Source organism: Rousettus aegyptiacus, unplaced genomic scaffold (genome assembly GCF_014176215.1).
Source record: "Rousettus aegyptiacus isolate mRouAeg1 unplaced genomic scaffold, mRouAeg1.p scaffold_m13_p_9, whole genome shotgun sequence".
NCBI classification, from domain to species: domain Eukaryota; kingdom Metazoa; phylum Chordata; class Mammalia; order Chiroptera; family Pteropodidae; genus Rousettus; species Rousettus aegyptiacus.
Window position 1 is genome coordinate 63,811,102 of NW_023416312.1, and position 27,286 is coordinate 63,838,387.

At 43.6% G+C, this 27,286-nt stretch overlaps 1 protein-coding gene across 8 annotated transcripts in view; it reads left to right on the plus strand.

Annotated features, from left to right (window-relative positions):
* The window catches only part of FRMPD3 (FERM and PDZ domain containing 3), a 130,330-nt gene that overhangs the window by 80,647 nt on the left and 22,397 nt on the right, over positions 1 to 27,286 (plus strand). For 6 of the 8 annotated variants that reach the window (XM_036226669.1, XM_036226677.1, XM_036226675.1 and 3 more), the window contains 8 exons: positions 6,255 to 6,359; positions 10,223 to 10,330; positions 13,051 to 13,182; positions 14,591 to 14,710; positions 19,454 to 19,590; positions 19,936 to 20,062; positions 22,095 to 22,184; positions 23,926 to 24,105. In XM_036226669.1, coding sequence (XP_036082562.1) covers positions 6,255 to 6,359; positions 10,223 to 10,330; positions 13,051 to 13,182; positions 14,591 to 14,710; positions 19,454 to 19,590; positions 19,936 to 20,062; positions 22,095 to 22,184; positions 23,926 to 24,105 — 999 coding nt within the window. Of the gene's footprint in view, positions 1 to 6,254; positions 6,360 to 6,996; positions 7,665 to 10,185; positions 10,331 to 13,050; positions 13,183 to 14,590; positions 14,711 to 19,453; positions 19,591 to 19,935; positions 20,063 to 22,094; positions 22,185 to 23,925; positions 24,106 to 27,286 lie in introns of those variants that run through there. The other 2 variants (XM_036226673.1, XM_036226674.1) reach the window with 2 other exon arrangements.

Consider the following 27,286-nt stretch of genomic DNA (forward strand, 5'->3'; position numbering starts at 1 on the left):
CATGAAGAACAAAAACAAACTGAAAGAATCTTCTCTCTATAGGTATAGTGAAAGATTCTTGAAGACCCTCAACATATGTTCAGTGTTATAGCCCCTACATCATAGAACATAATACTGAGTCCATAGCAGGCACTTGGCGTCTCATGGGTGCATGGAGACTGCTGCCTCTTACTAAATCCTCATAATGTTCCTCATAATAAAATCCTCATAAAGCTTAATCGCCAATTCTTCCAGAAGACTATCTTCCAATAGGTACAGGATGTGGCCCAAGAATCTGTATTTTTAATAGGAGCCACAAGTAAATCTGATGCTTGGTAGAATTTGGGAAACATTGGACCAGACAATCTCTAAGGCTCCTGCCACCTCCTACATTCCTTGACTGATAATGGTCTGATACAGTGGTTCTTAACGCAGGCTATACATTAGAACCACCTGAGAACCTCTTACTTGGGTTCTAGCCCTGACCGATTGAATTAGAAGCCCTGGGGATGGAGTCCAGGTACTGGTCTTTTGAAAAGTCTCCTCAAATGATTCAGATATGTAGCCAAGGTACATATCAGGAGCTGCTGGTCTAATATGTAGTCTCTTTCAGATGACATTTTCTTTCTAATGGAGTGATTCCTAACCATGGCAAACTATTTGGGTGTATTTTGGACACTCACAGGAGTCTTTTCCCAGAGCCCCTCAAACCATTCTGCATAAATAGTCACTTATTAAGCCCATATTTATTTAAGGGTGTTTTTTAATCTTTGAGTGACCAACTATTCCCCATGGTTGACTATGTATTAATTTTGGTACCTTTAGACCTTGGCACATAGTATGTCCTCAATAAATATTTTAAAATAGATAAGGTAATGGAGTGTGAACTGCAATGGCACAGCAAGTAGACAGTCCCTTCAAATGCAACTCTAATTTGCTGGTTCTGAAAACTTAGCCTGTACCCAAAGAGCCTGAATCCCCTTTGCTTGGAGCCCCCTGGCCAGAAAAAGAAGCCAAAATAATGAAAACCATTGCAGAACTTTTTTCCACAGAGCTTCTTGAAATATAGTGTTTGGCAGATGGTAGGTACTCAAACAATATTTGCTGAACTGATTAAGTAATTCATTATTAACCTTAGCAATCAATTACTACCTTTTTTTCTGCACTACTCTATGCTTGGTGCTAGGGGGAGATGTAGTAATGTAAAATGTCATCTCTTCTTTTATAACCTGGTTGGGAATAGGAGCAATGGCTATGTAGATAGATTAACAAGGAGTACTGTAGGAAATCCAGGAAGGGGAATGGAGAAGTTGGAGAAGGATTCAGGACCAAAGTAGAATTTGAACTGGAGTTTAGAGGTGTCATTTAGCTGAGCAAAAGGAACACCGGAGGCCCTGAAGGGCAGGGGTGGTAAAGAAAGTGTATGAAGTAGGCACAGAAATGGGAAGAAGTCCACTGTGTCCAGGGAGCTGTGGGAAGAACCACCTAACTAGTCATTAGATGCGGAGTGAGGGTCATGTACGGTTTGCGTTGGGCCTCAGAAATCAAGGAGAGGACATGTTCACCTCCAAGTGATTCTGAGTGAAGGAAGGAAGGCCCCCGGAGTCCATTATCAGTAGGTGCATGAAACCAGAATGACCCTCCATTGTCCCAGGCTCCCACAGTGGTTGCTGTGGGTTTGCTTGTAAGTACGCTCAGATATCAAAGATAGTGAGCCAGCAGAAAGGAGAATCAGGATGCTGTAAAAGCTTCAGAAACCTGAGCTCTATCCTCTTTAAATCCTTTCATAGTCATCAAAGTAGGGCACTATCATGCATTAAAATGTTTGGCCATGTACCTGACTTTGGCCAAGATATGAGTGAATACAACCCTAAAATCTGTATGAATAGAGCCAGCAAATTTAAAAATGGCCAGAGAATTACCAGATGCTGAAATCAATCCTGAGGAAGAGGAAGGCTCTCTCCTCTACTGTTCACTCCACCGAGCTGCTGGCTTTATATTTGCTTTAAGGGTCTTGCAGTGGCCACGGAGGTACTTAGCAATTCTAGTTCTGTGTTTTAAGCCAAAATTCATTTTAGCCAGAAAGGGAGACTATTGCAAAATGAGACTCACAGCTGCTTGAAGGGAAAATAGGTCAGTGAAGAGCTCAGATGTCCCAGCTTTAAGGTACTTAATCTATAGTTAATGGGTTAGGACATTTTCAACAACATAAGTTCCTGGGCCCCATTCCCTCAGAGATTGACTTTTTAAGTCTAATATGGGCCTAGAAATCTGTGTTTTAACAAACACTCCCCAGTAATTCTTATCATCAAGAAAGTTTTAGAAACACCTAATGAATTAGTGCAGGGGTCAGCAAACTTTTTCTATACAGAGTCATATAGTAAATATTTTAAGCTCTGTAGGCCATAAGTGACAGCATAAAAGCAGCCAAAGGCAATATATAAATGAAGAGCATGGCTATGTTCCAATAAAGTTTTAGTTATAAAAACAGGTGGCATGGAAGATTTGGCCCATGCAGGCCCATAGTCTGCTGGCCCCTGAATTGTGTTCATTACTTCGCTCTGGTAACACATTCACGTTTTGACCAGGGCCTTCTCAATTCTCAATATTTTAATTGAAATGAGTGACCCGAGTATTAAAAACTTCAGGACCAATAGCCGAACTTTGAAGATGCTTTGGGACAGGGTGACCTTTGAGAGCCCCTCATATCCATACTGCAAAGCAGGTGTCACCTGTGTCAAAGCATAAGGCTAGATATGACTCTGTGACATGAGGCAGAGACCAGCTGGCAATGAGTGAGTCACCATCAGTGATCGAAGCTGAAGACTGAGAATAGGGTGGAGTTTTAGAGACCAACAGGATGAGGGTCAATGAGGAATATGACACAAACAAGCTGAAAATAGCTCTACGACAGACATAAAAAAATTACTATAATTCCTGAAAATATTGGCAGTTTCATGTACTCTTTCATGATTTTGCTCCTATAAATATCCGAATCTTGTTCATAGTGGTATCTCTAGGACAGCATCTAATATTAGACTTTTAGTAGGGATAGCAAGGAGGCTGTCCCCTCCCCATAGGCGAATACATAAAAGGATACCAGTTGGGGTTCTTCATATGTTTAAATCCATTCAAGAGGACCAAGGTAGAACCAGAATCAGTGGATGAAAAGTCAGGAGTGGACTTTCAGCTTTAGCCTGCCATGGGGAACAATCACGAATCCAAGACTCAGGACATCTGGGTTCTAGTTTCAGCTCCACTACAAAATTATTTTGATATTTTAAGTAAACCACATCCTCTTCCCAAGCCTCCGTTTTACATGTAAAACTGAAGGGTGGACTGCATGGCTCATTTAGGTCTTTAGAGATGCTTCGCTCCACACTGTGCATGAGGGCATCTGATGACAGATGATCACAGAGAAAGGAGAGGGTGTCTGTCAGGTAAAATGAAGATTTCACCTGCCTCATGTCTGTGGCACCTCAAGTGGAAATTTGGACTACTGTGGAGATGGCGTCAGCAGAGCTGCCTGAACACAGCTACAGATCATTCTCTCTTGCCCCCTTTTGTCGCTCCTGCCACAGCCTCCAGCCCCTCACCAGGATTTGAGCGCCAAGCTGTGCAACATGCAAAGTCATTTCTTGACTCCCATGAACAATCAAAAGTGTAATCGCTTTCTGCAGTTCTGCAGTGATATCCAGCCCTAGATTTTCTTGTGCTGTATTGTCTGCTGCCAACAAAATGTTCCCATGGCTCAGAATGAGAAGTCTAAGGTCTCTTTAGCTTAGGGGTTCCCAACGTTAGCTGCATTTTTAAATCATCAGAAGCTTTTTAAAAAATACCAATACCTGGGCCGCATCCCCAGGAATTCCATGTAATTGGTCTGGAGTGGGGTTTGAACATCAGGTTTTAAAAGCTCCTTCAGTTTTTTGTTTTTGTTTTTGTTTTTGTTTCGTTTTGTTTTTTGTTTTTTTGGTTTGTTTTTTGTGGGGTTTTTTTGCCATGTAGGCAAGATCAAGACCCATTACCTGAGGTTCTACTGGACTCTGGTTGAACAGGTGGCTTTCTGTAATGTGCTCTCTGTAAGAAGGGAGATTGCCGGCTGAGGAAGAGAACACAGCTGGGATCAGGGACCCAGACCTGATGAGGAAGTTAATTTCTGGTGTGTCTTTATCTTAAGGCCCTGCACTCCTGTGGCTGATCTGGTAAATGAATCTCAACCACAGCATTTACGGCAGAAAATAGTTTAATGTATGGCCTTCTGAGCTGGCAGAGACCTTCAGGGCCTTTACACAAAGAAATTCTGGATTTTAGGCTCCATGGGAAGGCTGGTAGGGGAGGCAGTTTGAAGAAGCCCCAACCCTGATTTCCTCCAGTCTTCCTCATCTCAGAAAATGGCAACTCCATTTTTTCCTGTTGACTCCTCTCACCTCCCACATCCATTCTGTCAACATATTATCTTGGTTCTGTCTTCGGAGTATATCAAGAATTCACTCATTTTTCATCATCTCCATTATTACCATCCTAGCCCAAGCCACTATCGTATTTTAACTGTATTATTTTAGTACATTCCTAATTGGCCTCCCTACTTTGTCCATAATACTCCTACACTATTTTCTACACAGCAGCCAGAGGCATCCTTTTAAAATGCAAGTCAGACCCTGTCTGCTCAAAACCATCCAGTGGAGTAAAATCCAAAACTGTTTACACTTTACACAGTTTATAGGGCCCTACGTGACCCAGCACCAAGCTGTCTCTCGGAGCAGGACCTCTCTGGCCTCCCCTTCAATCATTTTGCTGCAGCCACACTGGGCTTTCTTGCTATTCCTCATACATGCTACTCCTACTCTCACTTCAGAGCCTTCATTGTTCTTTCTGCCTAGAAGGCTCTTTCTCCAGGTATCCTTCCTGGCTTCTCTCCTCCACTTCTTTTAGGTCTCCTCTTAAGTGTCACCTCCTTGGAGAGGTTTTCCATGACCATCCTGTCTAAAATAACACCCCCATCACTTCTACCCTCACTTGCTCCTTCTCTTATGTAGTCCCTTACTCTGCTCAGTTTGTCCTCATTGTCCTTATTTGCTACCTAAAAGATATTTGTAATTTGTCTTTCCATCCTAGAATGGATGCTCCTTGAGGACAGGGAGTTTGGGCTGTCTTATTCATTGCTGAATCTTTCAAGGAACACCCAGGGAAGACTTAGTTGCAGCATTTGCTAACCATGTGTCCTGCTGAATTTGTGGGGCAGTTTTCAAGATCTAAAGAGCCTAGCTGTTTCTTTGGGCACATTTTTTAGATTTAATTTTATTAATTTCAAGTATGCAGTACATTGGTTAGATATTGATATAATTTATAAAATGATTCCCCTAATTGCTCCTTCTCCTCTCTGGCTCTCCACCTAGCCATTACATTAATGCCAACTGCATTCTTTATTCTGTGCTCCCCATCCCTGTGACCATCTATTAACTACTAATTTGTACTTCTTTAACCCTTCACGTCATTCTCCCAGCCCCCCCCAACCCCTCCCTTTTAGCCATCACCAGATTGTCTTCTGTATTTGTGAGTCTGTTTTTGACTAGTTTGTTCTTTTTGTTCTTTAGATTCCACATATAAGTGAAATCATATGGTATTTATCTTTCTCTGTCTGATTTATTTCATTCAGCATAATAACCTCTAGGGCATTTCTTATAGAATTGGATGAACAAAGTAGTAACAAGCCCAGAATTAGAAAGCCAGGACACCTAAGTAAAATCTCCACCATCTCTGTTCCTGAATAGTGTAGAAATTGTGGACAAATCATTTTAGAGTGCTATGCCCCTTTACTCACACATCTGAAATAATATTTTCTATGAGCTGTCTTCCTAAGGAGCATAGTTATGAGATGAATAAGATCATTTCTGTAAATTCTTTGAGATGTTTGTATTCAGATGTAATAAAAGCCATCATTTAGGTATATCTCAAATTAAGAAAATCAACTATATAAAAATTCAGTGTATGTTATTGCTAAAGATTTTTCGCAAACCCCCTTAAGCCTAGAGCATTAACAATAGCATTCAATTTACCCATATTTGATTCATTGCCCAACTTTTTCAGAACAAACCAATCATATAAAGATGCATTTAGCACATTGCCTTGCACCTAGTAAGGGCTCAATACTTATTTATTGACTTATTGATCAGTAAGGGAAAGTGTACCCATACTGAGAAATCTTAACTCCAGCGTGGGAAAGGTCAGATTTTTCCCAGAGGTGGGGAACTCATCAGCCCTCTTCTTTTTTCCAGTCCCCGAAATCTGCCTTCATCAGTGCTGCGAAGAAGGCCAAGCTAAGATCCAATCCTGTGAAGGTTCGATTTTCTGAGCAGGTGGCAGTTGGAGAAACAGATGCAGTAAGTGCAGCTTCTGCAACCTCTTCTCAGCCCTTGGCCAGAATAGGCCCCTCTGTCGAGATCTCTACAACAGTAGCTCATCTGCTGCTCCTCAGTGTGCACAGGATTACGAAGGGATTGGATGAGAGTGGAGAGATGGAGATCTTGGGGCTCTGGGTGGGTAGTGAATGAGGAGTGGTTGGTGTCCATGGAGGCCCTGGGCATTTTGGGGAGAAATAATATGTATCATCAATTCACTCAATATCCTCATGGTGCTTAGAAAAATTTCATCTCTAGCTCAGTAGCTTTTTACATACAGCTCCGTAAACATCTCTTAGCTATTTGATAGAAGCAGGACTGAGACAGTGGTTTTTCTGGAGATCTGGAGGGAGAGTTACTGGTGAAATTGAGCTCTTTTCACATTGAAGTAGTTCTGCAACTCCATATCTTGACTGAAGAAGGCCGAAGTGAAGAACGAAGCAGGCTAGGGGAAATGATACAGACTCTCATTAAGTTGCAAAGCTTTGGATAGGCACCTGCTGTGTTCCCAGCACAAGGAATGCAAAATAAATACCAGTTCCCTGCCACTGGATACTTCTCAGTAATGTTGGCGGGGGGGGGGAGGTGGGGGGGGGCGGGCAAGTGCTTCAGACTGAGATAGTACGGAATGCCCCACTGAGTGGTATGGTTTTGAGGAGCAGGTAATACTTCATAGCCCATGCCATGTACCAGCCAATTTGGGATCACGGCCAACCAGCAGTCTTTCTCGGTGCTTTGTGGGGTTCACATGAGTTAAGCTGTCTGCTCCAGGTAAGGAAATGAGAAGTGGTGGATGGAGAGCAGAAAGATGTGTGGTAAGAAGTCATGGATTATATCCAGAGTCCCTCAGGAATCTGCAGAAGTTGGTGATATCTGGTGTGGGTGGGGAGGGGTTAGCTAGAGCTACCAGACACCTGTGTGCCTTTGCAGGCTGTCATGGGCTGGGTTCTTGGGAAGCCCATGGCATTTATGTACTGAGGCACAGCTATAGTTGAGAGAAGCTAGTAGGTTCAGACTGAGCAGGGGAATCAACGGGGTGCTAGGCATTTTGATAGTTCCTTGAGGCAGGGGCACTCAGAAGAATGGATAGAGGAAACTGGTGTCTTCCATCTCCATTTCCCTGACTCTCACTTTCAAACTCAGCCCAGGCCCTCCTCTATCCCTGTTCTAGGAAGATTGCAAAGCCCAAGGGACTACAGGGCCCCACTCACTGGCAAGCTGTGTGAATAATTGGTGGTTGGGCTTCACATCAGTCCTGACAGAAGAGGTTGAAGAGAAGTGGAGTTGGTGAGTAGAGAGGAAAGGGAGCAGTATGGAGTCCCTGTAGATCAGAGTGAAGCAGACCCTGAAGTCCAAGTCACTAAGGTGACCTTTATGTCCCGAGTCTTTGAAAATCCAGAGGAAATGTGACTTGAATTTGGAAAGTACAGACAGGTACTTTCTCAGCATTACAGAGTAATCAACCAAGGCCAGGCCACCCACTGAAGAACTCCTTCCTTTCCTCTCCCTTTCATTCTTCCCCTCCTTTTTTCTCCCCTCTCTTCCTCTCCCTTCCACTCTCCCCTTCTTCCACCACGACTTTCCTCTCCATATGTCTCAGCCAGCTATAGCTAGGCAGAATCAACCCCCCAGCCCAGACCAATCTGAATGCAAATGCCCCAGAGTAGCTAGGACCTCCCTGTCAGGTAACTTCTTTCGCTTCTGGACAGGCCATCAGGTGTGAGACTCTGCTGAGAAAGAGACATATATCAATGTTCCCACTCTAGTTGTGCTCAGGAAATTAATTACTTGATGCCAAACAGCACCCTGCCACCACCACCAATGTGCACCATAGCAGCCACACCATTGGTTGGGACCTGGGGGAGTCCAGGCCCAGGTGACTCCAGGCTGTCCTGTCATCACTTTCCCTTAGTGTTCCAGGGCTTTATTAAGCAGTGAGCAAAAACAAATCTTGTGGGTGTTCCTGGCCAACTCTATTTTAAAGCAAAATCAATTAAGTAATTATGTGATTCCAACCCAGTGCGCTAAATAAAAACAACCACCTCTGTTATCAGTCTGGGGATCCAGGACCTCTGGCCTTGGCAAGAATTTGGTATCTTGGGTTTAGGGAAAGAACCAGGGAGTCACATATACAGAGTTTCCCAACTCTATATCTCATGACTTTCTACCATGGCTTGATTCTTGGCTCCCCACCACCGCAAAGCACTCCCTAACCCAGGAGGGACTTGCTTGTTCACGTTTTCATATTTTGTCTGTTACAGTCCCTAGATCTAGACCATTCTCTTCTGGCTTTTTTAATAGTCCACACCTACCATCTCCTTCAAAATCAAAATTCAGTTCACCTCATCTAGGAATCCTTAACTCATACCTGTTGATTGATTTGTTTTGTTTTTATAATTATTCTCTAATGCATTCCTCTGGGCGGGGGCTAGGTATATGTGTGCACGCATGTGTGTATGTGCCAGGTCACTACAACAAGAATGTAAGACTAGACCAAGTCTTCCTTTTTGCCATAGCCCTGATGGGGCTTAGCGTAGTGCTGGGCATATAGTAAGGCTCAATGAATACTCACTGAATTAAGGAATCTGGCCATCTTATGCAGCTTTTCAGTTCCTATAGAATTGAGATGATCTTAGCCTGGAGAAATGGTTGGATTCTCCTGATGAGTCTAATCCTTCAAGTAGGCACATATTAAACACCTACTGCTAAGATATTCCACAGCCATTTATTGAGCACCAACTGTGTGCGAGGAACTCTACTCAATATTAGGACTACAAAGATTGAGTAGAACATAATTATTATGCTCTGAGTTCACATTTGTCAAACTATGAGAAGAGCACTGAAAGAGGTATATATCAGTTACTACAGGAACACATGGGAACACCAGGTCCATGTACCTAATAGTATTGGACAAGACTTTACAGAACTCATATTTAAACTGGCTTTTGAAGGATAAGTAGGAGTTCGCTAAGGAAGGAAGAAGGAAGGCAAAGGGAACAGTCTTTATTTAACAAATATTTATTGAGAATTTAACATGCACCACTCTATAAATAAACACCTGGGCCAGGACAACTTTTGGTAGGGAGTTATAACAGGTGTTCAAAAATGAGCTTTGCCAGTGGTTCTCAATCAGCATCAATAGTATCCACTCTCAGAGAACATTTGGAAATGTGTGAGGATGTTTTGGGTCATCCCCATGGTTTAGTATGCTATTGGAATTTAGTGTCTTAGGGTCAGAGATGCTAAGTATCTTGTAGAGAGTGAGACAGTCCCTGAATGATGACTTGTCAGAGTTCTGGAGGCATAAAAGAACAGTGCGGGTACTTGGAATGGCAAGATATGATTCTGGGGAAGTTGGCAGGGTCCAGGTCAGAAAGGACCTAAGATGCCACAGGGGAGGGGGAATGGCAGAGCAAAGGCATGTACTTGAAAGTGATCTCGATGTGTGAAGGGCATGGTGGAAAGAGAGGTGTCATGACATAGGAGCACGTGAATGAGGTGTGCTTCTAAGGAGACCTCCCATCACCCCTTCTGTGTGTGGTAGTCTCTATGGACCAAGCACAACTCCAAGTTGTGGAGCTTTAAGCCACAGTAGAAAGCAGGTGGATTGTGACATGAAATGGTGAACTTTTGATATGGCCCAATGTCTTGGAGAATTTGGTTCTGGTCTCCATGTAACATTGTTATTGAACTGCTCTTTCCTCTGTTTCTTTGTCCTTCCATATCTTTGGCTTTCTGTCTTCTTTACTCACTCCTTTTTCTTCCTTTCTACACCCTTCTTTTGGTGTCTCTTATCCTTCTAAATGAGCCCCTCTCCTCGTCCTTTCCCCACTGTCTGTTCCCAGAAAATGATGAAGAAAGAAGCTCTTCTGCTCATCCCCAACGTCCTGAAGGTTTTCTTAGAAAATGGGCAGATCAAGTCATTCACATTTGATGGCCGGACCACAGTTAAGGTACATACAGAGTTTCTTCTCTCAGGTCAGCATTGCCCTCTCTGGAGCACACACAACTGCTGGTCTCTGGGTTCCTTTGAGTCTACACAGAGCTGCTCACTGCCAGAGCAAGGTGGCCTTTGTGTTCCTGCTGCTGTGAGCACCAAGCTACAAAAACACAGCCCTTGGATGAGGTTTTTAGGGGAAATTTGCATGCCCACCTGTGTGTGAGTGATCGTAAATGTGTATGTGTGCATGCCACACATGTACATGTGCGTGCATGAGTACATGTGTGTGCATGCACATGTTGCACACACATCTTGTAAATTGCTTTGTGTAGGTGTTACATTAGGTTCTTCAGGGATCTTAGGGACTAAGGAGAGAGATCATTAAACCACTTATAAAGCAAAGATGATTTATATTGATACAATAACACTTACACAAGTTTAAATGCAGAAATCAACGAACACAATCTCTTGGGAGATTAGCTTAGCCATGCCTTGCTTCTTACAAGCATAGCTTAAGCACCAAAATTTGAAAAGTCCTGCAACAAGTCCCTTTGACTATTCCTTTCCCAGGAAGAAAAATTTCTGAGCTGCGATTCTGAATGGCTCAGCCAGGTGTCTAAAAGTTGTAGCGATTCCCTTAGTCCTGAAGAGGAGAGGTGATAATACGAATAACCCCCAGGTTAATCTCTACTCTGAGATAGAAATATCCATTCTTGCTTCTTCTGGACTCTCTCCAGTAAGAAAATGCCATTTCCAGAATGAATGGTTTTATGTAACCAAGGCTGTCCAGACTGCTGAGCAACTACAGCACCTGCCCAGAAGATCTACCTTGACCCATAGCCGTCCTGAGGTACCCATGCTGGGGCCAAGAAACCCCTGGACCAGGAAACTTTCCCTAAGAGGAATTATCAGGTGTTCAGAATTGGCCTTGCCAGTGGTTCTCAGCCAGGGTTGGCACCGTCCCCTCCCAGACAACTTTTGGGAAAGTCTGAAGCTATTTTTGGTCATCTCCATGGTTTGGTGTGCTACTACATTTAGTGTCTCAAGTCAGAGATGTGAAGTGTCCTGTATGAATTTGAGCAGTCCCTGAATTATGAGGAATTATCCTACCCAAAGTGCCAGTAGCACCCAAGTTACAAAACACTGGGCCTATCCTGTGTTGATTGAACCAAGAGTTTCTTTGGAAGGCTTATGCCTGGGTGGGCCCCCCTGGGACCTAGGACCAAAACATACTCCTTCAGGTACCTTGGATGGTCTCTTGTCTGTTGAATATCTCAGTCTATGGGAGGAGCATTGAAATGGAACTAGGCAACCCAGAGGAGTCCAAAAGCCCCTCCTCTAAATGTGGATATCTCTTTGTCAGAATCCTCCTTGGTGCTTATTCATGGGTAATTATGTCCCTTGTAGATCTGTCCTCACACTAGAGTCTTTATTCCTCTCTTTTGCCTTGGAGCCTTCTCCAAGTATTCTCCTCCCTCCCAACATTACCACCACTGTTGCTTCCAGGTAACCCCAGCCTTCTAGGACAGCAGTGCCCCCTGGCTTGCGATCTCATCCTGACTTCAGGGAGGGTTCACTGGCTATTCTTTGGAAGTTGGACAGGCTTCCAAGCCATTTGACTCACAGAGGTACCTGGGTGAATTGACAGCCTGGCACAGAAGCCGTTATACTTGTAACACCATTTGGCAATCACTGGCTTGGCTGTCCACAATCCCAAAGCAGCTGAACTGCAAAGAAAACCTCATTTGTTCCTGCCAGAGCTCCAACAACACTGGTCCCTCTGTGACTACTTAGATAATACAAAGAGATATTCTCAAGTACCTACCAATTTCCAGCTGAACATTTGAATGGCTCAACATCTTTTCATGTTCACTGAGGGGGTTGTTTGGCAGCCCTGGCCATAAGGGAGCTTCACATTCCCAAGACTGCTTCTTCCCTGCCTTTGGAAGCTGAGCAATGCTGACTCCACAAACACAAACACTGGAGCACTATGTAGGCCAAAGTCGCAACAAATAGATAGCTGAAGTGTCAAACTGACGTGTGGACAGCCCTCACAGGTAGGTTTACAGACACCCTAATATAAAAAGTAGGGCAGCAGAGCAGACAGAGCCCAGAAGAAGTGACGTAGTTTCTCTGCACCAACACATTTTTCAAGTTGCTAAATTGATTATCTCTAAAAGCCAGCTACGATCAAAAATGAACATTTTGCCAGTAACTCAAGTCATTTGATTTAGATTTCGAATCCAGAAATAGTCTACTTTTAATCATATAATTGTGTTTTTTGCTTTTTTAAATTCCTAAATAAAGACTAGATGGACAAATCAGAGCGAAGATTCTGACTTACTTGAGCAGGTGGGAGAAGAACCAGCACAGTGCTTGATACTTAGCACTCAGGAAATAATTTATTGAAAGGAAGGAGAGAGGGAGGAAAGGAGGTCCATCCTTGATCTTCTCAGCTATATGCCTGGCCAGGCCAAGTTCATAAATACTCCTCCCCACCCACTGTGTACCTATGGTATTCATCAGGGCTCAGTCCTCTGAATAGCACTCATGCATCAGCCTCCTCATCCTGGAGCACATTGCCTGGGCCACAATAAAGGCTGGTGTTTCTGTCTTAGCCTTCTCCCCAGGACTATCATTCTTTGTATTCAGTCTTGCTCTCCCATGTTTGGTGCTTAGGGTATCTTTGTGCTTGAATGGATCTCCTTCTCAAGGCTCTTTTCTATTCCACAGGATGTGATGATGACATTACAGGACCGTCTTTCCCTGAGGTACATTGAGCACTTTGCTCTTGTCCTTGAGTATGTTGGGCCAGAACAGAACCACAAGTTCCTGCTTCTCCAGGATAAGCAGCCCCTGGCTTATGTAAGTAACTCTTTTATCCTGGCTTGATAGCTTTGCATTTGGCCTCTACTAGAGAAGAGGACCCTACATACTTTTTTTCTGGAAAATTCATAATTATATGCTCAGCCAACTCCCAGGAGTCACAGGTCTCAATCGAGGTTTGTACTACTTACCTCCGGAGGGCTTTTGGTGGTGTCCCTTGTGACCTAAAAAGGGCATGAAGATTGTTTGTCTTGGTCTCTTGGTCACAGATCCTGGAATGCTGAGCTAAAAAAAAACAGTGTCTACTTGCCTGTCTCCTGGAAGCTGTCCCCATTAGACTTTTCTGCCTCTGAGAGGAAACTTGACCTTCAGATGAAGGCTGTAATGGAAGGGTCAGCATGTAGAGTCTAGTGAGATCAGTGAGACCAGGACAAGTATGGGCTGGGAATGGACTGAGTAGGACCAAGAATGGGCAGCATGTCACCCACACCAACTTTCAAGGGAGAGTAGGAGAAAGTGTCTTATCATTCTAGCCTTTGCCATATGGAAATAGGCCGGGGAAATTCAGATTTTCTGCATTGTGTTTCACCAGTGGTGAAGCACCAGGAAGAGCTGGAGTGGCAACCAGCACCAATCAATATTCCCAAAGAGGGAGGAAAAAGCTGAAGAGGGGAAGTTGGGAAGAAATGCCTAAATGGAAATGAAACAAAAGCCAAAAATCACACAAAAAAATGAAAGGATTTTGGAAAGAAAAAATGCAATCCAAATGCAATCCAGGGACTAACAGGTTACCACCTATGAAGGGAAAGTTGTGAGTGTCCTGCTTGGAGTGACGACTAAGCGCCTCTCCACCCCTCAAGAAGTCTTTTGAATCCTATTGATCTCTTGTTCTGAATAGGATTTTAAACTTTTTATTGCCAAAAATATCTCAAATATACAAAAGAGTAGAAGGATTATATAAGGAATCCTTATTACCCATGCCAGCTTCAGCAGTTACTGATATATTGCCAACTTGTATATCTGTATCTCTGAATGGGATTTTGAACCTTTGATTTAGCTTCTAGTCAGCAACTTCCTTTGCTTGGGGTTGAACCCCTCTGCAAGGTAAAGGCCCTAGCCCCATAGGAAGAAGAGTCAGAGAAGTTCCGAGGAGCCCTTCCTTCCTAACTAGTACCTTAGGTGTTAGACCCAGTTGTTGATAAAGGCCATGTCCTGGATAAGTGATTCAAAAATTGTAGTCACTTGTGTCAGAAAGGCAGAAGAGACCTCGCTCCTCATCACTTTTCTCTAGGGGTAATTGGAATTGGCCAGGAGGGAGACAGAGTGGTAAACAGCACCCTTGTTCTGCCCTAAGCCTCGCCTTGAGGACACACTGAGCTGGCTTCCACTAGCACAGCCATTAATTCCCAGATCTTTTTGCCTCCAACCGCTCATCCCTGGGATCCAGGTGGTACAGAGGACACACTATCAAGGAATGAAATGCCTCTTCCGAATAAGCTTCTTTCCCAAAGACCCTGTGGAGCTGCTGCGTCGGGATCCTGCTGCTTTCGAGTACCTGTACATCCAGGTAGAGTCTGATTGGGGATACACAGATAGACCAATGAACAAACAAGCAGGCAGGCTATTCAGCTATTGCAACATAAGTTTTTCCAACTCCAGGTAGCTCTGAAGGCCCTTTTCTTTTCTGCTATCATTGTATGCCATGGCCAAGTTAGCTCTGGTGGCCTGAGCTGGCTGTAGCTCAAAGTCATATCTGTTAGTCTAGACGGATCTCGCTAATTTTCAGGAGCAAGCAATATCAGTGTCTTTGGAACCATAACAGGATCCCAAGGTTTAACAAGTCCATTTGTATAACAGGGGGTCCCAACCCCCAATGCCTAGCACCAGTAAGGAAATGATTTCCTATTCACTCTATCCAGGGACATTTGCCGAGTGCTTACTCTGGGCCAGGCCTTGTGCACAGCGCTGTCAATCAGGGTGAACAAAGAACTGTCTGACACACTAGAGCTTATAGATATGTGCACAAATAAATATAAGACAGTGTGACAGGCACTAAGATAATGTCAAGGTACAGTGTCAGAAGGGGCACCCAGGAAGCAGTTTGCCAACTCTCCATAGCCTTCCTATTTAAAAGCTTCACAGAGGAAGTGACACATGTATGCTCTTAGCCTTGAAGGATGAGTAGATATTTGCTGTATGCAGAGATGTGGTGGAAGGGGAACAATCTAGGCAAAAAGTCTTGGATCTACAAAGTTTTGGTGGCGAGAAACAGCATGATATGATGAGAAAATTGCAAGTAATTTATTATGGCTTGAGTGAGGACGGTGAGGTAAGGAGCAGTAGGAAATGAAATGGGAATGAAAGGAAGCAAGTAGTAAAGGGTTTGATAGGTCATGGCAAGCACAGGCTTTAAAATGATTTAGAACAGTGGTTCTCAAAGTGTCCCTGGACCAATAGCAGCAGCATCAGCCTGAAACTTGTAGGAAATGCTAATTCTTGAGCCCCAGCCTAGCCCTACTAAATCAGAAACTCTGTGAGTGGGGCCCAGCAATCTGTTTTAACAAGCTTTCTAGGGAATTCTGATGCCTGAAGGAGTTTGAGAACCAGTGCCTTAGGGTGGCAGGTCTTAACCCTAGTTACACATTAAAATTACCTGGGAAGCTTTGGGGGAAAAAATGTTCTGTCCTACCCAAGACCAAATAAATCAAAATCTATGGGAATGGGATCTGAACATTGACATTTTGTAAATTCCTCATGTGATTCTAATGTGCAGCTAAAGAAACCCTGCTATGGGGTGTGGGTACAGAAATGTTGATAGATGAATGATTTTGACAGACTGCATAAGACTAAGGAAGTACACCAGCTAGGGAGCTATTGCAGTTATCCAGAGGAGAAATGATGGGGGCTGGAATCAGAGCAGTGATGGAGGGGGTGGGGTGGGATTCAAGAGATATTTAAAAGGTAGAATCGATGAGCTTTAACTCAACGATTGATAAAGTGGTATCGTTGCCCAAATTAAGGAATATAGGTACTGTAATGGGTTTGGGGAAGAGATGAGTTACTTTGGGGATGTGTTGAGTTTTAGGTGCCATAGGACATACGGAATGCTTGATGAGAGGGTAAATAAAACCCTCAAAACTCATCTCTGATGATGTCTCTGATGGTAACACCTGGATATGTGCTGTGAGACACTGTGGTTGTCCTTGCTGCCCCTTCTGACAACCTAAAATGTTAGGAAAACTCCTCAAACAGCCTCAGGTTCCTTTACCAGCATTCTAGGGAACAATGAGTTGTGCTTCTTCTGTGAATTTTATAAGTTTAGTTCTCATTTTATTTGCCCTAAAGTTCTTCATTCAAGCTTCCAGGGATCATCTTGATTCAAATATTTTGGAATTTGGTAACAAAACATGTCCACCCTCTCTCTCCTCTTTGTGATGATATGGACTTAAGGCTGTATTCCTTCTTCCTTTTAAAAAAATTTTTTTAGATTATTTTCAAAATTTATTTTTCAGTTATAGTTGACATATAATATTATGTTAGTTTCAGGTGTACAACATAGTGATTAGAGATTTGTATACCTCATAAAGTGCTCATCTGATAGGTCTAATACCCATTTGACACTATACATAATTATAATATTATTGATTGTTCCTTCTTTTTTATATTGAACAGCTTTATTGAGGTCAAATTGACACATAACAAACTACACATATTTAAAGTGTACAATTTGATAACTTTGACATATGTTCATACCCGTGAAAATATCACCACAATCAAGATATTGAACATATCCAGCACCCCCAAAGGTTTCCTCAGGCTCCTTTGTATTTCATCCCATTTCTAGGCAACCACTGACTCGCTGTCACTATAGATTAGTTTGAATTTTCAAGTGTTTTATATAAATGAAATCATGCAGTATGCACACTTATTTTTGTCTGGCTTCTTTCAATTGGCATAATGATTTTGAGATCCATCCATGTTGTGTGTACCAGTAGTCCGTTCCTTTTTATTGTTGAGTAGTATTCCATGGTATGAATGTACCAAAACACATTTTGTCCATTCACCTGCTGATGGACATTTGGGTTGTTTCTAGGTTTTGGCTACTACAAGAAAAGCTTCTATAAACATTCACGTACAAGTGTTTGTATGACATATGCTTTCTTTTCCCTTGGGTGAATACCTAAGAATGGAATAGTTTATCATCTAGTAGGTCTTTCTTTAATTTCTTAAAGAAACTACAATGCCATTTTCCAAAGTGGCTGTACCATTTACATTCCTACCAGCCATGAATGAGAGTCCCAGTTTCTCCACATCCTCATCAGCACTTGGTATTGTCAGTATTTTTTTTTTATTTTAGTCATTCTAATAGTGTTCAGTGGTATCTCATTGTAGTTTTCAATTGAGTTTTCCTAATGACTAATAATGGTAAACATCCATTCACGTGCCTATTTACCATCCTGCCTCTTTTGTGGTGAAGTATTTTTTCAAATTTTCACCCACTTTTTTATTAGGGTTTTTTGTTTCCTTGTTACCAAGTTTTAAGAGTTACTTATGTGTTCTGGATATAAGTTGTTTGTTGGATTTGTTATTTGCAGTTATTTTCTCCCAGGCTTGTCTTTTCAGTCTCTAAACAATGTCTTTTATAGAGCAAAAATTTGAATTTTGATGAAGTTCAATTTGTCAATTTATTCCTTTATGGATTGTGCTTGTGGTGTCATATCTAAGAAATCTTTGCCTAACCCAAGGTCACAAAGATTTTATTCTATTTTTTCTAAAAGTTTTATCATTTTAGGCTTTACTTGTAAGTCTGTGATCCATTCTGAGTTAACTTTTATATGTGGCACAAAGTATTGATCAAAGTTTGTGGGTGTTTGCATATGAATATACCATTTTTCAGCACCATTTGTTGAAAAGACTATCCTTTCTCCACTGAATTAATTGCCTTTTTATTTTTGTCAAAAATCAGTTGTGTATATACGTGTGAGTCTGTTTCTGAACTCTCTCTTCTATTTGATCTACCTGTCTATCTTTATGTCAACATCACGCTCTTTTGACTATGATAGCTTGACAATAAGTCTTAAATCAGGTAGTGTTTATCTTCCAACTTTGTTCTTTTTCAAAGGTGTTTTGTCCATTCTGGGTCCTTTGCATTTTTATGTGAATTTGCTTATTAATTTCTGCCAAAAACCTGCTGCGATTCTGGTTGGGATTGTGTTTAATCTATAGATCAATTTGGGGAGAACTGACATCTTAATAATATTGATTCTTCAAACCCATGAACATAGTGTATTTTTACATTTATTTAAGACTTCCTTATTTTTTTCAGCAATGTTTCTAGTTTTCAGTGTACAGATCTTTCACATATTTTGACAGATTTTTCCCTAATCATTTCATATTTGTGATGATATGGTAATTGGTTTTGATTTTTAATTTTGATTTTTGATTACTGCAAGCATGTGGAAATACAACTAGTTTTTGTATATCGATCTTACATCCTGCAACCTTGCTAACTCATTAGTTCTAGTAGTTATTTTTTTAGATTCCATTGGATTTTCTACATAGATTATAATTGATGAAACATTCCTCTTCCACTTTCTCCTCTGTGTAGTGATACCACCATGGCTCTCTAATCCCTTAGCTCATCCTGGTTCCACCTCAATACAATGGCCAACTGGTCTAGCTCAGGCTGAATCATTGATAGCTGGGAATCTGACCCTCTGGGGTTTGGTATTGTCAACATGCCCTTGGCCAGTAACTCTAGGGGACCCCTTTTAGGATAGTATAAGGAAGACTGACTTACTACTGCTTTTGACCTTCAGATCCCAAGGTACAGAATATTTGCCCCATCTCTGCAATACATATCTCATCCTGGGTTTCTGGGCCAGAGCCCTATAGAGAGCCCCTCCAAATGTCTCTCTTCTTTTGTTCCTATTTGACCTAGTAGAGGAACCTTATATGGCTGGGGGATGAGTATAGGCCCTCAAGAAAAGGCAGGGAGGATCTCTTCTAACAGAAAAAAGGGAGTGATGCCATGTCTTACTTTTACACTTCTGCCCACTTGTGCCTTGCCACTGTGCAAACCTTTCACTGAAAAGGAGGCTGTTCAATATCTACTGAATGAAGTGAATAGTGTCTCTGTGACCTGAGGTTCATCTTGTTACCCCTTCCGCAAAGGCAGAACTTTCCTCTTCCCTTTGATCTATGAAGACTGACACCAGGATGCTTTTCTGGGATGGAAGAGAGTAGATGGAGGTGGGATGGGGAAAAATGTCTCCTCTAACTGACAGATTTGGACTGCCCTCTCTCGCAGAGTCGGAATGATGTTATCCGGGAACGCTTTGGAATGGACCCCAAGCCGGAGATGCTTTTGGGCCTTGCTGCCCTCCATATCTATATCACTGTTTCAGCCACTCGACCTAGTCAGAAGATTTCACTCAAGAATGTAGAGTGAGTTGTTCTTGGGCCCTTGGGATGGGGGCCCTTCTAAAGCTGTGTAAGGAAGAGGTGCAATGTTCAAGCTTTGCTGTGCTTTTCAGGAATGTAGGTTTGGGATGGGAGTGAGAACTGGAGTTTCTCACACCTAAACCATGATGTACTTGAGCTATTGCTTCTTTTAGGGAACTGTGTCCACTATAATTGTCCTGCGCCCATCCCTCTTTCTCTTGTTCTTTCTCCCAGGCTCTATTCCTCCACCTCTGCTTCTCAGATTCATTTGGTTTCTGTCTTACCACCTTTGTTCATCTGTCCCAGTTTGTCTGTCTCACTAATTTCTTACTTTTCTTCTGCTTTCAGGAAGGAATGGGGCCTGGAACCCTTTCTTCCCCCCTCCCTCCTGCAGGGCATCAAAGAAAAGAACCTCCGGAAATCTCTCTCTCAGCAACTGAAGGCGCACCAAACACATCCTTCCAGTGGCACCAAGGTACCCAGAGTAGATCATTGAGAACCCTGCTCATACACTAGTGGCCATGGGTGCTCCTGCATGTCTGTTCTTCTCCAGAAGCTCCCCACTGTTTTCGACTTGCATACACATCCAGCTTGGCCAGATATAGCAGACAATTGCAGAGAGGGGTTTTCCAAAAACTTGAGCCTCCCCCAGAGACACCTCAGTGGCCAATCACTGAGAGAGCCCAGGGTCTCCAAAGTAAAGGGACCGAGATGTAGGAGGAGAAAATTCTCAGGTCATTTCACCCATTTAGTAAGTACTAGCTGAGCACCTGCAACCCTGTCATGTGGACAGCACATGTTTTCCATGGAAATGACTACTCTATTACGCATTAGCTTTCTAATTCATCAGTCCTGAGACAGGGAATTCTGAGATAAAAGTCCAGCCCTGTGAGACAAGACCTTACCTGGAGAATGGGTGACTGGCAGAGTGGAGGGCTCAGGTCACTGCTGTGCTCTCCAGCACTTTCTTAGGTGCCCTCTGAGGAACTCCCACTCCTTGCTTCCCAGCCCTGCAGGCCGGTTGTAAAGCTCAGTCTGCTTGTGCCCCAAAGGCAGGTCAGTGTTGTGAGCTACTGGAATTAGCATGCAGATATAGATACAGGACACAGTCACCTCATACATTCTACCCATTCCAGATTCCTTGCATTACCAACTAACTTCTCTTTGAAGATGCAAATTCTCCCAGAGAGTCAAGCCATTCCTACCTTGCTGTGCATATTTAATCGGATTGTTTTCTTCCCAGAGGAGGACATCAGTACTCCCAGCCATCTCCTCAGCAAACGTTTTTTTTTTTTTTGAGGCTCCCCATTGCTTTGGCTGGAGATACAAAGATAAAGAAGGCCTGGCCTTCCCCTTTGAGTTGGTCACAGGCTATTGGGGAAACATGACAGTCAGTCACAACGCAGTGCAATAGGTGTGGGTGCTCTGGAAGCATACAGAAGGAATGCCCAGCACAGCCTGAGGGGAGTGGAAAAGGTATTTGAGGCCAGAGCTGGGTCTTGACTGACAGATAAGAGTTTGTCTAGATACGTGAGTTGCAGAGAGGAAGACTCTCCCAGGCAGACTGTTTTCAAAGGCCCAGGGTTATGAGAGAATGTAGTACATGGAAAGAAATGCAAATAGTTCAGCATAAGTCAGGAGAGAAAGTTCAAGAACACACCTGTAGTGTGGTGGAGGGTGGGGCCTAGAGAGAAGGATGGAGAGAGGTTGGTGGGAGCCAATTTATAGAGTGTCTTGTGTGCTGTGGAAAGAAGTTATATGTCACCCTATAGGCAGCCGGAAGCCATTGAAGGGTTTAAGCAGGCAGCTGATGTGATTAAGCTTATGTTTTAGGATGCTCTCACTAGGCAGTGTGGAGGGGTGGAAGGAAAAGAGTGTTAGTAGTGAAGTCACATGTGGGGGACATCAAGGCAATGACCATTGGGCTAGAGAAGAAAGGTGGATAGGTTGGAGAGACAGGAGGTGGAATCAAGATGATTTGGTGACCGATGGCCTTCTCAGGAAAGAGGGTGAGGGAAAATCCAGTGTGACGCTGAGATTTCTAGCTGGAATGCCCAGGGGATGTTGCTACCACTAATAAAGATTTTCCTATGAGGAAATGCCAAAGGAAGAGTAGACTTGGGACTTGGGCGTGTTAAGGATTAAAGGTATTGAGGGTGACCCCTGGTTGGGGATGGCCAGTACCTAGTGGCTATAGGGGATCTCAGGAGAGAGGTTTAGATGTGATGAGGTGTCACAGTTGAGGAAAAGAATTGGAGTTAACCCAATTAAGATGGACTCTTAAGTAATGAGGCTCTGGAGGAAACAGGAGGGTTTAGAATGCTAGAGGCAGAGCTGTCCAAATCAGAACATTCCTACAGTTTCTGTGAAGGTCTCCTCACACTCCCACAGTGTGGCTTGCTGACTAGTGCCTGTCCTAAGATGATGACACTCCTTCCTGAGAAAACAGGAAGTTTGCTTTTGTGTATCTCAAGTTTCTCATATTTCTGGGTGGGTTGTTTCCACAGGGCTCTGCAATTCAGGCAAAGCTCCAGTATCTTCGAATTCTGAATGAACTTCCGACCTTCACTGGTGTTTTGTTCAACACTGTGGGCCTGGTCAGTGAGGGCAGTGGGATTGGGGGGAAGGGAGACCTCTGTGTGCACTATCCTTGGGTGGAGGGCAGGAGAGACTCCATTAGAGCTTTAGGAGAGGCATTCTCTCTTAGCAGATATTTCTAAAGGCCTTCCCTCCTGTTCCTCTTTCTTTTCCCTCTCCCCTCTCTGGTCCCACCTCTGATAAAATGGTTAAGTAGGAGGCCATATTTGTTTTTAGTACCTCTTCATGACCCTTTTGCGTCCCCTTTCCTCAATTTCAGGGGTTGGCAAACTTTTTCCATAAAGGGCCCGATAGTAAATATTTTAAGTTTTGTAGGCTGGCTATGCACATGTCACAAATACTCAGCCCTGCCACTGTGACATGAAAGCAGCCATAGGCGATATATAAACAAATGTGTGTGACTGTGTTCCAATATCTCTATTTGTGGACACTGAAATTGGAATTTCATGTGATTTTTACATGTCATAAAATATGGTTCTTTTGATTCTTTTCCCCAACCATTTTAAAGTGTAAAAGCCTTTCTTATTTCATGGGCTGTATAAAAAAACTGGTGGTGGGCCAGATTTGCCCATGGGCCAGAGTTTGCTGACCCCTATCCTGTTGAATTTCCCTTCCTTATACCCCTATAGCCTCCCACCCCAGGCTTCCTGAGTCAGCATACTTCCCCCTGCCTGCCCAGGGCCTCTACTGCAGCAACATCCTTTTCAGGAGTGGGGACTCCTGGTCCCCACTAAGACTGTGCCCCAGGCTAGTTTACCCTAGTGAGCTATGGTGAAAGGAAATTCAAATCATCTTGCTGACTGGATCCAGGTGCTTATCATCCTCTCAGAAATGTGCTGTCATGCTCATGCTGGCAGGGCACACCAATGGAAAGCTGCTTACCAAAGTATAGCAGATGGAAGAGGTTCCTCAGGGTGATGCTAATACCAGGGAAAGGGCCCACAGAGGGCACCAAGGAGCCTGCCAGGACCACTTAAATGAATTCAGTGCATCAGGCACAAAGGTAGCCATTCACATACTGGAATTTGAGGATTGCCGAAAGCCCACTGCCCCCTCCCTCCATCTCGCCCCACACCCTTGCCATTGCCAAAATTCTTATAGGCCATTCCTTTAGGTAAAGACTGCTATAGTGCCTATCAAAGAGCAAATATCTTCTTAGGGAGAGAGACCCCCTCCTGTTCCGCCATTGAGCAGTCAACCCTTAACACCTTAGGCAGAGTTATTCTTTGTCAGTTTAACTCTTGGCACCTGGTGAGAAGTACATGTTTGAGTGGCCGTTAGTCATTGGCGGGGTGGGGGGCAGGGGTGATAAAGAGAAAACACAAGATGCCACCTGTTCAAGCAGAGCACTGGGTGGAGGCCTTAAGTGGTCTGCAGAAACAAATGGAAAATCCTTGGAGCTTAATAGGAAGAGGATGCTGTAAAGGCACTGAAACAAACCTCGCCTACTTCATGATTTTGCTGGAACCAGCCCTGCTGCTTCCCACTTCATTCAACCTGCTGCTGAGGCTAAGGTGTCCATTTGGACCAATGATCCAGGACCCTGACCTGAGAACAGGAGAATCCCAGGCCATTTTCCCCTGAAAGTTGTCCTCCTCCCCTGGCACTGAGCCCCAGATGCTTCCAGGCCTCCTAGCAGAACTGGTCCAATGCCTGTTTTCTGTTCCCTCCTCCTGCCTCCTCCCCCACCTCCTCTGCCTTTTTTTCCCGTGAATGCTGCCCACCACACTTGGGCACCAGGGTGAGAAGCAGTCAGCCACTACTCTCCTGGTAGGACCCCGTCACGGCATCAGCCATGTTATTGACCTCAAAACCAACCTCACCACTGTGCTGTCCGAGTTCAGCAAGATCAGCAAGATCCAGCTGTTTCGGGAGAACCAGGGTGTGGCCCGGGTGGAGACCAGCATCATGGATGCCAAGGTAAGACTGGCTTTGGAGCCTACTTCTCCCCATGGACAGGCCTTGGAAACAAAGGAAGAAGTAAACGAGAAAGAGTTTGAGCCTGTCAGGTGAGGTTCAGTTATTCTGATGTGGTTCAGACCCTGAGCCCCTTTGGGCTCATCTTTCTTTCCTATCTCAACCTTGTAGGACATGACATCTTGACCGCATATTAAGGTCAGCCAGTGTTAGGGAAAGCTAGGGAGTATCCAATCAACTCATAAGAGGTCTTTAGCAGAGAGCAGGGGGACCGGAGAACTTGGAGCTACCCTTAGGCCATCACTTCCCAATCTTTCTTGTGTTGTAGCACACATAGGAAATTACATTCATGTGGAATACTAGGGTAAATGGACCAGCCCCAGAGACTCTGGCACCCCTGCCTGGATGCCCCAGAGGCTTAAGGTATATGTGTACACCATTTGGGGAGCTCTGCCATAGGTACACCCACTTGGGATCATGGAGAAGGGGATGTCTGAGTATGTGGACAGAACCAAGGAGATGGTGAGCAGGTAGAGCCTAGTCCCCATTTTATCTCCCGGAGTCCACCTCTTTCAGAACCTTAGAACATTTTCCATAGATTAGCTCCTTCAGACTGGCAAGCAGCTGTCACCTAAAGAGAGCCTGACGGCTATGGCCAGCCACCCACTCCATAGCTTTCCTGTTTGAATACCCAGTGACCACTGTGGGTGGGAGGCAGGCCTGCCAGCTGGTGAAAGCTATTAGAGGAGGTGCAACTGTTCTTCCTTAAGATTTTCCAAGAGGAGATGCTAGCAGATTAAGAGATGGACAGTTTGCTGTTTCTAAAAGAGAAAATTATTTACTTTATTTTTGTTTTTGTGGAATCCAGAAAGCTTTAATATGTTAATTTTTCCACCTGTGTTTTCACAGGATTTCCATTGGTTTAGGAACCTGCCTAGAGTTGATATTTAATTGGCTTGTGACCTCAGCCAATGATTGCTGCCCTTCTCAGGTGTTGTTGGGTAAAAAGCCAAATGGGTAGGTAGGGAAGCGGGAGGAAAGACAGACATGCAGGGGAGATGTAGCTTCCTGAGAAATAAAACAAATTTAAAACAGAGAAATAGCTTTTCCACCTGAATCTTCTTCTTTGTTGTATGAGTGATTCTCAACATTGGCTACACAATTAAATTTTCTTGAGAGCTTTTGGAAAATACAGATGCCTGGGTCTTACAGAGATTGTGATTTAATTGATCAGGATACAACTTGAGCATCAGGATTTATTTATTTTTCAGTTCCCTGGGTGATTCTGTAGTACAGCCAGGTTTGAGAACTGCTTACTTCTGGGTCCAGTGCTCTGGGAAGAACAGGCAGAGCATAGTCAGTAGGGTGTTGCTTGAGTAAGGAGCACTATTCTGATTTTTAGGACTGATCCAACCACAGTTGTGGGCATGAATGCTGCCCTGGAGGGGCTACACTCTTACTGGGGAGACCTAGACTCACAAAGATGTATGACCTGCTTTAAAACACAACATCAGAACATGTATAGAACTCTGTAGTCAGATCAGGTTCAAATCCTAGCTTTACCACTTCCTAGATGTGTGGCCTTGAAAAAGTAACTTACCCTGTCTGAGCACTGATTTCCTCAACTGAAAAAGCCTGTCTCAAAAGTCTGCCATTCAAGATTAAATGAGAAAATGTATGTTGAATGTCTTACTTAGCACACTGCCTGATACATTATAGTATTCAAGAAATGAAACCTGTTATTTTTAAAACTCAAAACAACAATAAAGTTAATAGCAAGTAATTTTGTAGATTAGTGTGGAACATAGAACAAAAGAACAGGAAGGGGTTAACCAGAACTGGCTTCCCACAAGAGAGTGTTAAGATGGGTCTTGAAGAGATAGGCATGGATTAGCAGAGAGAAGTAGCATGTATTCACAGGCAGAGAGCAAGCACGGAAATAAGCAAACCATATGTGCAGGTCGATAAGCACAGTTGCTTGGCTACAGCACACAGAGGGGAATAACGAGAAAAGAGATTGGGGAGATTGGGGGTGGACAGAACAAAAACCAGTTATGAGCTTCGAAGACCAGTCCGAGGAATTTAGATTCAATGCAGTAGAATAGTGGGAATCCATTGTAGGCCATGGGTCAGACAAGTGATAGGATGAAAGCTGATTTGGACCAGTGGGCCCAATGGATGGGAGCAAGGCTAACGTAAAACCCAGGGAGGTGAGGAGGGGATCATGGTGCTACTGCAGGGGTGAAGTGATAAGGGCAGAGCCTGAGGTGGAGGGACAGCAGAGGTAATGAAAAAGAAAGAATGAATGCAAAACATGTTGAATCGTTAAGAGTGTGCATGCACATCCCTATACACATTTCTCTTCTGCACATACAGTACACACATCTTATTGTACCTAACCTGTTGCACGTAGCTCAAGTGCACTGAAGAACGGCACTATGCATGCAGCGCACAGAGGGTCCACATCATGGGTGGGTGGAGAGGTGAGAGACTATGTTAGGAGATAAACAAGAGATCTCGTTGGTGAATGAAGGGGCTAGGAGGTTACATTTTGTCGAGATGATGCAACCATCAGGTGGCAGATAGTTCAGGTATGCTCTCCTTTAAGCAACCACTAAAATGCGTATGAAAAAACACAGAAGAATTATCCACTTTACATTATAATGTTTCTACTTTGTAGAAAGAGTCATCATGTGCAGTGGGCAGAATAATAGCCCCCCAAAGATGTCAATGCCCTAATCCTCATAACCTATGAATATGGTATGTTACATGGCAGGGAGGAACTAAGGTTGCAGATGGAAGTAAGGTTGCTAATCAGCTGACCTTAAAATAGGGAATTAACCTGGAATATCCAGGTGTACCCAATATATTTACGAGGGTCCTTATAAGTGGAAGAGGGAGGCGGAAGAGAAAGTCAGATCAATGCAGTGTGAGAAGAACTCAGACTGACCTTGCTAGCTTCAAAGATGGCAGAAGGGGCCATGAGCTAAGGAATGTGGGTGGCCTTTTAAAGCCAAAAAAGGCAAGAAAACCCATTGTTCACTAGAGCTTCCAGAAGGCAGAAGGGATACAGCCCTGCCTACCCTTGTTTTGAGTTCAGTGAGACTCATTTTAGACTTCTGACATCCAGAACTAAAAATAATATATATATTGTTTAAGCCACTAGGTATATGTTAATTTGTAC